This window comes from Anoplophora glabripennis, unplaced genomic scaffold (assembly GCF_000390285.2).
Source record: "Anoplophora glabripennis isolate ALB-LARVAE unplaced genomic scaffold, Agla_2.0 scaffold95, whole genome shotgun sequence".
Taxonomy (NCBI): domain Eukaryota; kingdom Metazoa; phylum Arthropoda; class Insecta; order Coleoptera; family Cerambycidae; genus Anoplophora; species Anoplophora glabripennis.
The window spans coordinates 947,786-966,254 of NW_019416252.1; the positions used below are offsets into that span (position 1 = coordinate 947,786).

Below are 18,469 nucleotides of genomic sequence, written 5' to 3' on the forward strand. Positions count from 1 at the left end.
CATAATTCACTAGTGACTTATAACTTATAACTCACTAGTGAGTTATAGGCCACATTATTCCTTTAAAACCAAAGAAATTATAGTATCATTATATACAACTGCTGGATATGATAATTTTTTAAACTAACGATATTGTGGGAAACAACTACTCTGCCGGCTACATGTCCATCCAGCATTGAATTACACCCATCACATCTAATATCGTTTGTCAGCAAAACTACTAGTCACACAACGATTTCGAACATACTAATTCTCATCAGCATCAGAATAGATATAATTTAATCTTCAAAGTATGTCATTGCCTACTCGCACAAAACTTCTTCTATGGAAACAAGATATAAATGCAAATTTTGTTGTTACGTATTTCGTTGAGAATATTCAATTACTCGAGCTTGAAAAATAAAACATACAAGAAAAACCGCAAGAGTTGACGCAACGGTCAATGTTAATTTGGTGAAACATGAATGGCCGGCATCACCGCTTCATTCCAGTTCATTGGTGTACGAGAGGTTTTTTGTAATATGGAATGCACTTTTGCGACTTTCTGTGAAGTAATAGTTTCTACTCGAATTGAATAATAATTTGTATAGCGTATTAAAGCCAAAATTATTGTGATATTTAGTGTTTTGTGAAGTGAGAGTGAAACCTTTATAAAGTTATTTGTTTCAGTGTTTAGTGATTTATAGGGTGTGTTTATGTGTCTTCATTATTATTTATGAGTGATATGAAAAAACATGTTTATGAATCAAGAGGATGAGATTTGACAACAATGCATGCCTAGTTCACAAATGGATATGAGGTTATAATAGCCTGTCCAGTGATGATATATGAAAAATTACAAAAAATTAAAGATTTATTAAATTTTTATGATGGAATCTGAAATAAATTTGTTTCTGAAGGTCAAAGGTAGTCTGGTCCCCATATAAATATTATTTTTTTAATTTTTCTTCTCAATGCGACCCCAACACTAAATAAAATATAAAAAAGTTATAAAACTGTCAAATAAATAATTATGGAGAATATAATAACTTCCTTGTTACATTTATTTAAGGAGGTCTATGGAATTGACAAACAAATATTCATAAAAAAATTAAAATAAGCTTATTAATATGAAGAAAGTCCTCAAAAAAAATTGTCTAGTTTGGATACCTAAGAGACGAGATATTAATAAAATAATTTTTCACGATTTAGTACAAAGTCTTATGAGAATGCAAATTTTTTTGGTCATTCCACTTAGAATGCGCAACAATTGACAAACAGTTTCCACAGCAACTTGTATAAATAGGAATAGGAATACTTGTAAGATACATAATTTATAATAATTCTCCTTCAAACTGCTGTCATTGACTAACTTAACCTCCAAATGCGTGATAGCGACAATGCCACGGTTCTCGACGTAGCATATTATTTGAAATTTGCAGGTGTGACATTATGACGTATATTTCAAGCTTAGGCGACCAAACAAACAGAATGATCGAATGCGAACGAGCGAACGCCATGTCAATGTAATGTTGCCAAATCTAAAGGCTTACGACTTTAGTCACTTGCGAATTTACAGAAACTCTCATTTGACTTTAGACATACCCGATAAACCTCCTTAAGTCAATCTAGTGATTAAAATAGTTTTTTCCAATTTTAAGCACTTCCCTTGAAATCATTTCATCGTAAAATTCCAATAAAACAATTCATACTTAAGGCGTCGATGTTTTTACTGGGCGATGTAGGAATTTAAGTCATTGAATTTTTTTTGTGAGACCACCTCAGGGAGATCCGCGCATGTAAAATTTACTAAAAAAGTTGTCACGTTTCGTTGTTTGAGAGGATCCGATCCGAACCTTCAACAGTGAAGCATCGCTCGTCATAATTGATTTGATAAGATTTTGGGTTTATTTTATTTATCAAGGATCAGCTGTTGGGGCAAGACTAACAAATTGATCAACAAAATAATTCATTAACTTTCCTAGTCTGTTTCTTAAAGAATAGGGTTGTTGACCAAATTTCAAAAGGTAGATAATATAATTCTACCTGTACTAACTAGTGTGTATACACAATTCAGGAAATATATTAATCAGGAAATTAATAATAACTATCACAAATACTCTTAATTGATAGACAGCTGTCACTAGTGTCACTTTTGTTTAAAAAACAGGAAACAGGGCAACAGGGTTTGATGGACAATTTTGGCATATTTTCTTCTTCAAAATTATGCAATAGGATCACTACTAGCTTCTTGTTCAACTGCCCTGAATAATTTGTTGTATTTTTAATTAATTCTGGATAGCTCCAGCTAAATGGAACTGGGCACATAACTATCTTTAAGGTAAATTTTGAGTGACTTGCGACTTACCGCAGATTTTCCGGGGTCTTCCCTGTTGCAGAGGGCCCTCAGTCTTCAGTCCGGAGTGGGAACGGGATGAAACAAGATTGCGGCACACTTCAATTTAATTAAAGCGAAAGTATGGTATACCAAATAGCGGCACCCGTGAAGACCAGCGATTAAGCGTGAATAACTGACGACTCGAACTTTCATGTAGCTGTGTGAGTCGCAAGTCGGTATCGCGCAAATTAGACAAAAAAGAATAAAAAATTGAACGGAATAGTGGGTTATTTTAAATGCAAACTAAACTAAGGTTAAACTTAATTATATTAAAACTACTATTTTAACGAATACTGAACATGCCCCTTACGTCAGACTAGTTTTTAGGTAAAGCAAAAATTCATAAATGATTTTTACCACTAATTTGTCATATATTTAAAATTTTACTATACAGGCAGGTTCTTTTATATAAAATCTTCGTATCAACAACAATTTGTATATGGTTTGTTTTTATAGTCAACAACCCTATTCCTTTAAACGGCATTACCCCTTAAATGTTCTGGGCAATACTGCAGACATATGGAAAATTGGGTTCACTTAAAATTGGTAAACCGATGGGAAGTGAAATCTAAGATAGCACAATAGACGACAGCGAGGCGATCAGTGGCGGCTCGTGACATTGCGAATAGGTGAAGCATCTTTATTCATTGGTAGGCGAAAATTTTTAAATTTTCAAGGTCAAATGGATTTAAATGAATCTAGAAATTTTTAGTTGCATTTACAATATTACTTAAAAACTGACTTTCGTGAGAAGGATTTTCATTTAGATTTTATAAAAAATAGAAATATTATTTCGGCTTGCAAACATTAACGCACACCGTATATGTATATTTCAAAGAAGCTTTGCGGTTAAATAAACACATCCACACAACCGCTTATACTCCGAATACCATTCATTCCGAAATTTCCTAATGTACACTTTGTCTTTTGACTTCCTCCTTTTTTTCCACATAAAGAGAGAAGCCACAGGTCTCTCGCAATTTAAAAAATCCTTTTTGTCCTCAATTTTCATTTCAAAATGGCATTTCCAACAAAATACGTACTGCGTCACTCATTTTTTCCTCACGCCGTAGCTTACTCCAGTGTTGGCCGCCTCGTTTAGATATGGAAAATTCCCGGAAATTTATTTTTAGGGAATATTCCCTGTGAATCTTCCTGGGAATATCTCCAAATTGTGAATTTTTAGGGATTTTCTTATTAAAAGACGTTTTTAAACAAGAATATTTAAAAAAAAAATGTTATGTCTAATAGCAAAAAATAAATTCTGATTTCTCAAAAATAAAATAAAACAAGTGGAAACAAACGAAAACAAAAAAAACCAGAAGGGACCTACCTCAGAACCCCTTACTTAATCTAACCTAACCTAACATAAATTCCCGCAAACTGGGAATTTATTAACACATTGGGAATATTCCCGGAAAAATTCCCATTTCAGAATTTTTCCAAAATGGGAGTATTTCCTACGGCCATCACTAGCCTCGTTGCCATGACAACCGCCGTAAAAAACGCTACGAAGAGAAACAAATACAAATTGAATTCAATCTGCGTCACTTGCGTCACTATACGTTGTATGGTACGAGGTTGATGAGCGCAAAGCTCAATGAAGGCAATGTTTTTTTAGAAGGCGTTTACTGCGCTTCTATTCTGTTTATTTCTGCGTGTTAAACAAACAAACACCATATATTTTCAATATAGAATTATACCTAAATTATAAAATTTATATAAAATAAAAATAATTTTAAATTGCACAACCAAACGGAAATTCTAGGTGAAGCGGTGCGTCACTTGCGTCACCTGGCGAGCCGCGACTGGAGGCGATACTAGACGTTTAAATGTTTGAAAAATACTCACCTGCAATGTTTGTAACGAGAACTCTGTCGGACAAGCAGCCAAGCACGGGAAGTCTGTTTTTCCGTCGCCAAATGCCACCTCGCAGCTCCTTTTAATACATTCTTTGCAAAACCTGCAACCGTTTGGACAACTGAAGGTATCTTTCGGCATGACTTCATCGTCGTAACAACAATTGCAAGTTTCCATCATATTGTTTTCCTTAGCTTCTCTCCTTTCCTGCTCATCCTTCTTCTGCTTTTCTAATAGATACTCCATAATATCTTCTTTGTGTGTCAGGTACGCTAGCTAAGAAATTGTACGGTATAATTAAAAGAGTCTGAATTTGTTGAATTAAACGACTTACTTCCTGCAACAGCGGGATGTTTTCCAAATTTTCTGGTAACGGTACATGCCTACGTCTGGTTCTTATAGTAATATTTTTCTTAACATACGACGTCAAAACCTTATCGCAGACTAATACCTTAAAGTTATACTGGGTCAGCACTTGTTGGATCGTTTTTACGGAGACTTTATCATATCTATTTTTAAAGAACATGCTAATGTAGTGGAAAGAGTATGAGTCCAACTTGATGTTCTTCTTGGGATCTTCAAATGTCTTTTTGGGTTCAGGGAAGAGCTGTATAAAATTGTCCATGTTGAATTCTGTGGTATATTGCCTTTGCTGGGCAGATATCTGCTGCTTCCTGAAAATTACACAAACAGGAAATGTTTCCTTATACAATCCGTTAATAATAATAGTCATTTATGTCCTACAGATTTAACACCCAGTCAAAGGAAACTCTTGAAATTAATTTAAATTATATACATATTAATCTTAGCTATGCTTATTCTAAATGGAATATATAAATAAGAGATAAATCGTAATTATAATTTAATAACCACTCAAGTGCTTACCTCAAATATTCTTTTAGAGTGGGATAATCCTTCGCCTCCATGGCATGATTGATAAATTCCTTCAGGCCCTTCTCGTCGTTGGCAAATTTCTCACATTGCATTCGGATGTACGTCGGATCAGCATCTGGCAAAAGCTCCTTAACGATTTGGAATTGTTCTTCTGGGTCGACCTCCTTTGGAGGACTTGGATCACGTTTCGGCCTTTTTGGGTAATCTGGAGCTGAAATACAAAAGTCATAAAAAAATAATTAATAAATTCATAATAAAAAAAAGGACTCCACAAAGATGAGTAGAATTAATACTAAAATACTTGCTAACTCCGGACCTATTGGTCGTAGAAATTTTTTGTAAGTTTTTTACGAGCTTTCGAATGGTGTATATATAACTTCTTTCAAAAGTTAAAAACTGTGAAGTTATTTTCTTTGTTTATTAGGGAAAAAAGTGCCTTTTATTTGTTAACAATTATATACAACTAAAGAAAAAAAAGAATATTTTTTTTTTAACTAGAGGATACTTGGTGTCCCTTTGAAAAAAATTAGCCCAAAAACAATGTTTATAATTTTGCAAAAATGGGATAAATAAATGGAATTTTGCAAAAACTATATGACCGATCAAGCCCATCTGTTGCACATCTCTTATGGATATATAAACTCACATTTTGGGAAAGTTTGGTAAGATTTTATTAATTATTTAAAAAGTTATTAACAATTCAAGAAAAAACACTTTTTTCATGTAATTTTGCAATAAATTTTTTGTTTATAAAGCAATTTTAACTTATTAAAGTCTCATTTTAACGATGAGTTTCTCTAGATCAAATCGTCTGTTGAACATTTTTTGCTAAGATTAATAGTTTTTTTACAATAACGCGTAGAACGAAAAATGACGAATTTTTGACATATTTGTTGATAAAAAACAATGACGCTATACTTTTTCATGACCCACGAGATGAGACGCCTCTTGTATTATCATTCCCAAGACTTTCCAACAATAAAATCACGCCTAGTAATTTTCACGATTTCTCAATGATTTTTCACTTTTATTTCTTGGACTATACAGGAAACTGTTGAATATATTAAAAAATGGTCTATATCTGGTTCTTCCATTTGCTTTTTCTAAGAAAATTCAACAATTTTTATTACAAATCTTTTATTATACATTTTTTTCGCACGATTATTGGGTTAGCGAGAATTTATCAAAATCTAAAAAAATTTAGTGTCACTCATTTTTTGCTAATATAAAGGGTGTTTCAAAATTCACACATGTATGGAATAGCATATAGGGTAAATGACTTCCAAGGCTTTGCACCATTTTGCATAAATGCGGCTGAATTTCTTTGATACAGCGCTCAATTTTCTCCCTCAGCTTCCAAATGGTCGTTTTGGTCATATTGGCGTTATGGAGTCAGCATAATTGTTGGACATTGAGTTCCGCGTTGACGGTTTAATTGTTTGGTAAGAGTTCATAATAAAGAAACCCTTTCTAATCCCACCAGACGCATAACATTGTCTTTTGAGGCTGAAATTCTGATATTGTTCGCACAGTTGCTTGTTTTTTTGAGGTTTAACCATTCTTTTCACTGTTTAAGTTCATGTAGAGACACCTTTTTCATCAGTGACAATACGATTAAGAAAACATTCCTCATGACCACATGTTGTTCGATGACGACAGAGCAAACCAGCGGTAATTGGAGAGTGTTGATTCTTATTGTTTTCGTTCAAAACATGAGGGGCCCAAGCGCCGAGCCTTTGAACTTTTCCCAATGAATGCATGTTGTTTACTACTGTTTTGTGATCACCTCCCATCTCCTGAACGAATTCCCTTGTTGATTGTTTTGGATTTGTCAAATTCAACAGGGCGTATAGAACAAGGCCAGGAAAATAAGCTGGGAAATGACCATTTCACGACTTTTTGTTTTGGCAAGCTGAATTTATCACTATAGATGCTAAATATTATGTACAATAACATATTAGTTTCCAGTCATAAAAATGGGGGGAAGATTGTTTACAGGGTGGTTAATTGAATATAATTTTTAAGTAAATTCACGTTTTTCGCTTATAACTTTTTCCGTTCATTTCCACGAGAAAACAGTAAAGTACTTTTTTTCGTCCTCAAAAGACCTATAAAACTAGCCCTCGAGCGTCAAAAAATATTGATTAGATCAAAAGTTATAAACAGAAGAAGTTTATTTATGACTTTTGAATTAAACATTTATGAATTGCGTTATTATTACCAGAACGTTTTGGCATCGCATCCTCTCATTCCTTATCACTATCTAATAACACATGAAATCTGGAGTCGGTAATTAAATCTAATAATGCAATGAAAAACACAATCTGATAGAGCAATAAGTCCTCTTTCAAATGACGTGTCAATTTGAAAATGTCTAATTTTCATGTGATTTTTATACTTGAAAAAAACGGACGTTACTTACTCCCCAACTCATTACTTAAAAAGAGAGATAACAAACGTTACTTGCACTGTAAAAAAAAAATGAAGAACCGATAAAATTTCATACCTGAAAGTATCACAGTGAGGACATGATCAAGATGGGCCAATTTCTTCCCATCACAAATATTCTTGATATAATCTGGATGCGCCTCAGGGAACATTTCCATCAGTTTGAAGACAAGGTTGTTATCCAGCACTTTGCTCCTTTGCGCGCAGGCATTTGATGGTCCCGCTACAGGTTCATTGATGGGTTGCATGACTACGGCTGGCTCATTAACCTTATTATTAGTAGTTAAATTAATGGCCATATCTTCACTGTTTGTATCACTTGAGTCTATTATCATATTGCCTGGCCCTCCCGAGGGTCTGCAAAGGAATTGTTACCTCACAGAAATATAATGTCAGCATAAAAAACAATGGTATTCTTACCCTGGTGCAGCATTATCAATGACTATAGGTTCTTCATTGATGATCGGCATAGGCTCATTATGCCCCACCTCTGGACTTGCTCTTCTCTGTAAAGCAGGAATTGTGTTTTCTCTAGAAGAGCTGGGATTAAAACGAGCCGGTTGGATAACGGATGTGCTTATTTGGGTAGAAGTTGTTTGTTTAGGAGCGTCGACAGAGTTTCTGCCACCCGGTGGTAAAATAAAAACGGGTTCCCTTAATTGAAAGTCTCTACTGTTAGACGATTTATCAGTGGTATCAATCCTATTTTTTTTATTCGGGACATCGTACTGAAATACTCTAAAAAATTATTGAATTAATAATTACACAGAACATTCATTTAGGGAGATATTGAAAATTATACTGTGATTTTGTTAGATTCTTAATCGATTACGTATGTGAAGACATTCTAGTTAGAGCTCTCTCTTCCCATAACAAAATATAATAGTTAAATATATTTACCCAGTCAGCATATCTAAAAAAAAGAAGGTGTATTAGATAATATAAGCGCACTTCAATCAAAATTAACACACTGCTCAAAATGGACGACATTTTCAAAACTGATTTTTTTTATCTGATTTTGACAATCTTCTTAAATTATTAATTTATATCTTATTGCCAGTAACGTCACTAAAGCAAATATTTTTATTATTTCGGTTATCCTCTGAGTGAGTTGATACATTATTATCTCCTTACACAGAGAATAGGTTACCATAACTAGATTAAAATACAAATCACACACATGTATTCCATAATTATTATTATTACACATACAAAAAAAAATAAACATTTGTAAATTATTTCAAATACCTTCTGAAAATATATACATGGTTTTATTCTTCTCTATGTTAACCCTTTCGCTGCGCAATACGTCTGAACGTAGCTACCGCGCCGTGCGCGATTGTTTATCGCGTGCGAATATATACGTATGGAGCAGTTAGACCACTTATAGTTTTACATTATGTTGTGTTAAATTACGATTTACGATAAATTTTACGATTTTATTTTGTATAAAATACAGTATATGTACTAAATAGAAACTGAAAGAAACATGAACAATCTTGGTACTATTACCAGTACCTCTTTCCATAAAAATATTTGTCACAATCGGTATAAGCTCGCCCGCAAAAATTCGCCTTACCAATTGCAATAACCGAGTCACTATGCGCACGGTTGCGAATATATACGGTTTGAGCAGCCTGATCCAATTAAACTATTCATGCCAATTTATCCGTCTGGAGCAGTGAAAGGGTTAATACATATTTACCATTTTTTTTTAAATATTGAATACACTACAGGGTGTCTCAAAATTCATGCAACAAAATTCGGTCATAGATTCTTAAGACAAATTTAGGGGACCCGTATTTTTTCTTTCTGCCAACAGGCCCCCTTTTTCGAAGTTACAGCCCCCTGAAATCTGCCCCTTTTTTATATTATCAAAACCATGTTGTACGAAAATCACTAAATTTGGTACACAGGGGTTTTATGACATTTGGAATCTCACAGTGCCACCCTTTTTGGCGAGAAACCCCCTTAAGACACTTTTTCATGGGCCCCCTTGTATTTGGAACCAGAAAAATTAGGTTGCAAATTAAATTTTTTTTTTAATTATTAGTTTGCTAAAAAGTCATTGAATTTAGAAACTTTTTTATCTGTTGATATATGTTTCGTAAAAGGCAATGTTTTTGAGGAAAAAGGCGAATCACGATATGCATTCGATCACATTTTGACATTTTTCTCCAAAACATTACCTACGTTTTACGTAAAAAGTATAGAGACAAAAGGTTTCTAAATTTAATGGCTTTCTAGTGGACTGATAATTTTTAAGAAATTTAAATATGCGACCAAATTTTTTTGGCTTCAAAGACAAGGGGGCCCACGAAAAATTGTCTTAAGGGGGCTCTCTGCCAAAAAACGTAGCACCATCAGACTCCACATGTCATAAAACCCCTGTGTACCAAATTTAGTGATTCTCGTACAACAGGGTTCTGAGATATAAAAAAAAGATTATTCTTAGGGGCGGACTTCAGGGGGCTGTAACTCCGAAAGAGGGGGCTACTTGGCAAAAATAAAAAATACGGGTCCCCTAAATTTGTCTTAAGAATCTGTGACCAAATTTTGTTGCATGAATTTCGGGACACCCTGTATATCCTATTTTTGAGTACGAGATTTTTGGTTAGGCGAAAATAATTTAATAAAAATAACAAACAAACAAGAGAATTTAAAACTGCCACAAGTAAATAATTTCAGGCTATAAACTTATGTAATTAGACATTACAAGATACTATTAAAAAAATATATTAATATCAGATTAACCAGGCCCATTTTAAACAGTCTTCTAATTTTGATGTGTTGTATAAATTTAATAATTTTCATAGTAAAAACAAAGCAACTACTTAATAAGTATTTGATCAAGGGGTAAAGCCGCTCTAGAATTTAGAAAAAATCGATACTTGGATAAATGGTTTAAGTTTAAACGATGGTTTATTATGTGAATAATGGAAAAACAGTTTTAGGCGAGGAAAAAATCGAGGAACGTGGTTTTTTTTCGAGGTGGAGCCCAACAACTTGCAGCGCAATGCAGGAATGCTTATTAAAACTCATGAGAACACACGTGATAGTTATTATAGAAGCCAGATTGAATCTCTGATCAAGCCAAAAAGAAGAGGATTAAGAAAATATTAATTACATGGTGTAGGCATCATTGGTTGAAGGTATGCAACGAACTTCTTATCTTGAATGGCAACAAAAACTTTTAAAAGCATTTTTCAAGAAACCACCTTTCTTTAACTGGCTGGAAACATAACTCAAGAAGTTTTCGACTGATCAACTTGAAATTTTGTACATAACTCAGGGAATATTATAGGGGTTTTTCAATATTTTTTTTGAATGTTCACTAAATCAATTAAATTAAATTTTTAATTTCCCTACGATGTTCCCTAGCTTTTTGGTAAATAATATCAGAAGAATTTTGTTTCTTGTTCCAAGACCATGCGTTAATAAGAAACCCTTCTGGCTATACAGCCAGATGTGGTTGCTTGCCATTACCCATAACCGCCATTTTGAATCCAAATGCTTTAAAAAAAATCACAATATTACCTGAAAACATAATAATAAAAAAACTTTTTAGTTCCTGACATTATATCTTGTATTGATTTTTTTCTTGAAAATTCCCATAAATCACCTTTTTTCCAACCTCTAGAGTGGCGTTACTCCTTAAGGTCTAGTACATTAACATATTACACAATATTTATGTTTTACAACATACATACCACATACTACAAAGTCCTTACCAGTATAGTCGTATTCCTGAGTCTCAGAGTCGGAATCGCTAGATTCAGCCGATTTAATCTCAACGACATCATCCAACAATTTGTTTAGTAATACATTCAATTGGTCCTCTCTAGGTCTTTTATTCATATTCAATCCCATTTGTTTACACAATTGATATATCCTATACTCTGACGCCAGCGACAGTTCTTTTACAAAATCAATCAAATTAAATTTCGGTTCTTCCTCTACAAACGTGAAAAATTGAGAAAATTATTTCATCAAATCGGTCAACTAAGAAAAATTACCGGCTTTATTTTTAGTAGATTGGGTGTCATTTCCATCAGTGGGTTTTTCAGTCACATTTTCATTAGGATTTGAAGGTAAATTAGAGACGCTATTGAGTGTAGCCGTACTCGCAGCAATCCCAGGCCCTACAGAACAAAGGGGCTTCATAACAAAGGGGCGTATGAACCAAATTACAATTTATAACAGGCGTATGTTCATACGCCTCTATGTGATGTTCAGAAGATGTAAGATGTTCATACACCCAACATAATAACACCAATAAAATTTAAATTATTGTAGATACTGATACGCCTGACTAAGGAACTATGCTCATACGCCCGAAAATACAATTTTCATGATTTAGGTTCATACGCCCCTCTGTTATGATGCCCTCGAATAATATTAACAATTAACCCTATTAACCCTGATGTTAATATTGGTCCTTATTGTTGGTTCTAAGTTCGCTTGTCAAATAATGATGGTCCTCTGACATGTTATGCAGTAACCTCTCTGTCTCAGCCACAATGAGGCTTTTGTAGTCACCACTAAGATGCTGAAAGTGAAGAATGGTGAAACATTTGACCGCGACCAGTTACAAAGGTCACTGCGGTATTCTCAAAGGACCACAATTCTCTGTGGAGCAGTTCCGTAGTACCAACGATAAGAACCTATAGGAACATCAGAGCCTAGCCTGAGAACAACAAGGACAGGTCAAAGATTTCTAGTTAAGACTACTTGCAACTAATTTTATATTGTTTAAATATGTTTCTTTCTCTGTATTTTGTGCCAATTTTAGAAATTTTCTATCGCGCAAACTTCTTTTAAGTAAGTTTTATTTTGGTTGAAAACCTGCTGTTGTTTTCATAAGTATTGCACTTTGGGAGATTTTTAGCAAAATAAATTCTTCACTAACATGTTCCTCTGTGCCCTGAAGATGTTTATGTTAAGTAAATGAAACATTGGCTTAGTAACAAAATATAAATAGCAACCCAAAAGTAACGCAAGATTTGAATTGCACGCCATTTTCATTCCAGAGTTGGCAGCATTGTGTAAGATCATATACTGTGGTAAACACGTTGCGTTTAGGCAAAATGGAACGCTATACCAGCGTAAAATCCACATCAGACTATGACTCTTTGGGTATATAGTGGTTATTCTTGAAAGACCCAAGGATTGCCTCTGCCCCAAATTCGACAGTTTTGCTTGTTCACATATCCACCAAGATGGAAATGCGCCTTGTCACTGAAGATATTTTCTTATCAAAATCACAGTCTACTTGTTGATTCTCCAACATCCGATCAACAAATGTCTGGCGTATTAAATAGTCTAGTTTCAATTCTTGGGTTAGCTGAATCTTGAATGGATGCAGATGCAGATCTTTTGTTAAAATACGCTATATTGTGCTTTTTGAAAAGTTTAATTGCAGTGACTGATGGCGCACTAGGGTTATGGGAATTTTTGCCAGTATGAGGCCGGCCTGTTTTTTGATTGTCTGCAACCGAACATGTTTGTTCAAATTTGGCAACTAATGTTTTCACAGCTGTTTCGTTTGGGGCGTTCCTTCTATCCAAACTTCCACGGAACCTGCAAACAGTCTCAGCTACACACTCTCCGTACTTGTAATGAATTTTCATAATTTTCACTCCCTCATTCGTCATATAGCGTTCCATTTTGTCTAACCACAACTTGTTTACTACAACATGTGACCCTGCACAATCCTGCCAACTCTTCGGAATGAAAATGGCGGGAAATTCAAATTCTGTGTTACTTAAGAGACACCCTTCGTTTATTCCGATTTCAATGACTGTCATAAATCATTATTTCAAGGATGAAAACTCTCAAATGTGAAAAAAATATCTTTCTTACTGTTGACTGGGGCCTTCCTCTTTAGCATTTCAGATTCTAAGGTATTTACATCACTTATAATATCAGTCAGTTCTAAAAAGAAATACATTAATTTAAACAACGGACGTATTGAACCAACTTTTACCTGGATATGGATCATCTGCTTCTGTAGTAGTTGAGGGGACCGTACTGTCCGGTGAACTATTCGGCGAATGACTTGTGCTACTCGTAACTGATGTAGTCGGTTCCTCTATTTCTTTATCCACAACATTGAATACCTAAAAATAAGTGTAAAAGTCTAGATATTTAAATAATGCATTGTCTGTTTTTCTTGTTAACTACATGTATTAAAGAAAATGTAGGCGTAAATCTACATCTACATCTACAGTTTTACTGAAAAAAAAAAAAAGAATAAAACTTGAGTATTATGATTTTAATAGAAAATAATGACTGGACAAATCAAGCATATCATAATTTGAGCTATTATTGTACTAATGTAACAAAAAATAAGGACGATTTTGGCCATTGCTGGTTCTCGACAATTAGAGGATATTAAATTTAATAATAGTAAATCCTTAACACTATAAATTAAAAGAATGCATATTTATTTTTGGCATCCATGATATCATTAAATATATAGGGTGTATCATAAAGGTTGGGAATAAATTAAACAGTGGATTTTTTATTTTAAAAAATAAATATTTGTCATATAAAATTATGCTCTAAGGGTTTTCTTTTCCAATCTACAGGGTGTTAAAAAATTTCAAAAAATTTAGTTTTTTAATATCATTTTCAATGCAAAAATCTTTTTTCAATGCCTATTTGACCATGTTAGGTGGCTAAGTCAAAGCATACTTCATAATGCTTTTGTTATTTTTATATTCCTCTGTTAGCAGTGGGATAAAATGGTATTTACAAAAGTTTTATTTACGGAAAAATTACAAGAGCTAGAAATAAAACACAAGAGGATAATTTTGTTTAAAATAAAAAGTAGATCATAAACAAATATTAAAAAGATGTTTTTACCAGTGGCGTACCACAATTTTCTTCGAAAAATCTTATGGTACAATCCGTACGCGCGCCACTGAGCAACTTACAAAGTCAATTTTTTTCCTGTAACTAGGGGATTATCAAATTAAGCTAAGGCTAAAATTTCGTTCCATTATCTTATAATGTTCGAAATTTATTGGAGAAAAACTAAATTTTTTGAAACTCTTTAGCGCCCTGTAGCTTGGAAAAGAAAACCCGTAGAACATAACTTCATATGAGAAAAAATTATTTTTTAAACCAAATAATCCACCGTTTAATTTATTCCCAACCTTTACGTTACACCCAGTATATTGCTCTATCTGTTGCATAAAATGTTAATTTATGACAGTTGTTTATAAGGGTGTTTCATTTTGAGTGAATCAAACTTTAATCACAAATAGAACTCAATAAATAATTCAGAATTGCCTTATAAAACAAGGGTCTAAGTCTCACCATTTTCAGTATACAGGGCAGTATTGGTGGGTTATTAAAATCATATTATTTACGAAATCTTTGGTATGCTTATAACCAATTGATTCAAATTTTTGTAGGTCAGTGGTGTAGGAATGGGTAGTAAAGTGGAATTTTTTACCCCAATTTCTATGCCAATGACCTAATAATCATTTGGGAGTCATTTTTACATTCCGTGGAAACTTGTTGAAAATCGGTATAGTGTATCGTTTTACTGAAAATCTCACTTGAATGGGAGACAGTTCATCTGATAAGACTTGAACAATTCATCCATTTTTTTACAAACACTAACCAATATTTCAAATCTTAAAAATAAAATGACAGTTCCTATTGACAGATAAGTCTATTATTGCTTAGTTGTTTTTTCATGGCAATCATTAGTACGGATAGTGTAATGGACGCACAGCGCAGATTTAAAATTAATATGTAGGTGAAATTTTTTAAAGAAATTATATCTGTTTGAAACAAACGGACCGTTGAATGAGCAAGGATACCTGTAATTGCTTCAGAATGGCACAAATGAAATTTTAGAGGAAGTGATATTGAATATGCTATCCACCACACTGTAGCGCATCAGAAAAATGAGCTCAAAGGGGGAATTTACTACATTACGAATGCAATAAATAATACTACTCAAGAGATTATATTTAGAATTTACCAGTCGTTTCGCCGATGTAAAGACATATTATGTAATATTGTTTTGAAGTTAATGCGTGACATTATAATATTAATTTAATCCTTAAGAAACTAAATTTCTTATCAGAAAAACGGTCTCCCATTCAACTGAGATTTTCGGTAAAATAATACCCTATACAGATTTTCAACAAGTATACATTTTTTATGTAGAATTGTCCACGATATCTAAAAATTTATCTCAAATGATTATTAGGTCATTGGCGTAGAAGTTGGGGTAAAAAAATCTCACTTTAATACCCATTCATACGCCACTGACCCTACAAAAATTTGCAAAATTTACAGTAAATTATGTACATGTGCAAATGTTAACACCACACCAAATTTCAATCAATTTGTTATAAGCATACCAAAGATTTCGTAAATATGATTTTAACAACCCTGTACAGTGAAAACGGTGAGACTTAGACCCTTGCTTTATAAGGCAATTCTGAATTTTTTATCGAGTTGTGGTTAAAGTTTGATTCATTCTAACTGAAACACCCTACTGGCGGTACAACGGATTGTGAGGTGACTGGTTCTTTGCCAAAAAAGTTTTATAATGTTTTATGGAGTATTTTAGATGATGTTACGATGAAATGGTGTTTAAATTGAGAAAAGCATGAATTTACCAGGAAATTTGGATAACATATACCTGAACTTTTGAGAACATCACTTTCTTCAAGTGACAAAAATACGCAACGACTTGTTATTCATATACGATGGGGCACCACAAGGGTAATTAGAAGGGGGTTACACCAACATTTTCCACATGCACTGATTCACCAGACTTAAATACATCAGATTTTACTATTTGGAGCTTTTTGAAGTCAAATATCACCATAATTTTAAAGAAGAATTGAGGATTAGTGCTTATGAATATATTTTAAACAGACTTCTGACGTCTTTAAGGGGAAAGCTATAAATATTATATCCAGGAAAACAGAACTTAATTTTTAACTAATTAATGGCTTTGTTCCTAGTGCATTAAAAACAGTTTCCAACAGTTAAACACATGTGATTCAAAACAATGAATTTTGAACCTTATGTAAACATTATAAAGGAATGCACATGTTTGACTGTTGAAAACTGTTTTGTATTGTTCTAAAAACAATGCTATTAATGTGGCCAAAAGAAGTCCTATTATTTAATTAGATTAAAGTATGGTGCATTTGTAAATTTTTTTTTTAACATTTAAATAGATACTTAAATACTATTAAAGAATTAAATTAAGATTCAGTACTACAAATTCTGACATATTAAGTATAAATTTCGTTATTGTTACATATTTTTTTAAGAAACTATTTTGAATAACTCTTAAGGTTTTTTAATGTTAGAGCCAAATCAAATTTCTATAACACACTTCAAATTTTATTTAAAAAATTTATTACCTCTCCACCTTCACCAAACTACACACAAACTACAATGAAATTCTAGAAAGAATTTAAAATTATCTACATAAAAGACCAGCAAAAAATATGCAGCTCATAAAAATCTGTTCTATAAAAAAGAGTTAAATAGTTCTTACTTTAAAAATGTACCACTAATTTTAAACAGGAATATTTCTTTATCACACATTTTAATATAAAAATATTAATAAATAGGTACTTGTAAAATTAATCATGAACCATCCTTAAGGAGGTTCGATACCGAAAAGAAAATGGTAAGAAAGTTTTCAAAGCAATTGTAATCCGTTAAGAAATATGCAAACTGCCTCGTGTAAAAATATCAGATCGATTGACAACATAGTTTGTTTAAAAATATTAAAAATTATGTTCTTATACACAGGCTCTTATGGGAGTTGGGGAAAAAACTTTAATCAAACGTGAATATTGCTCTTAAAAATGGTTAGGATCGGGAAAATGAAATCATAACCAAACAATTAAATCTTACTAAACATTTTAAAACAATAAAAATATGCACTTACAATGTAATTATTGAGATAATGGAATAAATAGGTAACATTTTGACAAATTTGAACAAACATCTGATCCAATGAAAAGAAATATGGCAACGCTATACACTGTATTTATGCTTCGACTGAGGCGCTATATTTGAATAGCTTGATTATAGACTATAAAATTATTCCAGTCGCAAACATATGTAGTAATAATCAATATTAAATAAATTTTTCATTATCTAATGCAATATACCTAATAGCAATTTGAAACAAAAATTGCTATTAGGGCTAGGTTCCGTCATAATCTTCAATTTGACAAGGCGACGTCTCACTACCATACACTGAGCTTTTTGATAGTTATCATATGGATTCTCGGTTTGCACATTTTACTTTTTTCTCATCAATCCACATTCTATCTGTTTCATACGCCTTTTATATTGCTTTGCAGTCATTACTTTTCCTTTGTATCTTGGAGGTTCATTCATGTTTACGGTATACAATACGCACTAAGCACAATTGACACTTGACCACCACGCCATATTGATGTGCAATGTTGCCAGATTTCACCTATAGTTTTACAAGCTCTTAATGAATAAATAGACACTTTTATTCAAATAAAAAGTTAATTGCCATGCATTAATCACGAAAAATATATGCGAGTTAATAAGTGTTGTATAAATTTCATTCGCATATATTATATTTAGTTCGCCGTGTATAAGCATAAACTTCCCTCCTGCACCGCCTGCTCCGCAAGAGATATATCGAACCTCCTTAAAACGGTTTCCTACTAAACGGGCAAAACAAAAACAAAACACAAACTTGTGTCGAATAAAACAAAACTAACTTTTTGCAAACTTTTTGAAGATTGACGTCTTTTGCGACAGTTGGAGTGTCGTTTTTTGGGTCCTGCTCGGAAGCGGTCACATCAAAAGGTTTCAACGTATTTTGAAACTAGAGTCTGGTTAGTGGAAACGGTT

At 33.0% G+C, this 18,469-nt stretch overlaps 1 protein-coding gene across 6 annotated transcripts in view; it reads right to left on the minus strand.

The window, feature by feature from the left end:
• The window catches only part of LOC108905853, a 48,115-nt gene that overhangs the window by 28,424 nt on the left and 1,222 nt on the right, over window positions 1–18,469 (minus strand). For all 6 annotated transcript variants that reach the window (XM_018708892.2, XM_018708890.2, XM_018708891.2 and 3 more), the window contains exons 3-12: window positions 13,566–13,698; window positions 13,442–13,513; window positions 11,596–11,721; window positions 11,311–11,535; window positions 8,480–8,492; window positions 8,000–8,317; window positions 7,638–7,936; window positions 5,123–5,342; window positions 4,572–4,911; window positions 4,229–4,513 (exon numbers count right to left, since the gene is read on the minus strand). In XM_018708892.2, the coding sequence (XP_018564408.1) occupies window positions 4,229–4,513; window positions 4,572–4,911; window positions 5,123–5,342; window positions 7,638–7,936; window positions 8,000–8,317; window positions 8,480–8,492; window positions 11,311–11,535; window positions 11,596–11,721; window positions 13,442–13,513; window positions 13,566–13,698 (2,031 nt within the window). The remainder of the gene's footprint in view (window positions 1–4,228; window positions 4,514–4,571; window positions 4,912–5,122; window positions 5,343–7,637; window positions 7,937–7,999; window positions 8,318–8,479; window positions 8,493–11,310; window positions 11,536–11,595; window positions 11,722–13,441; window positions 13,514–13,565; window positions 13,699–18,469) is intronic.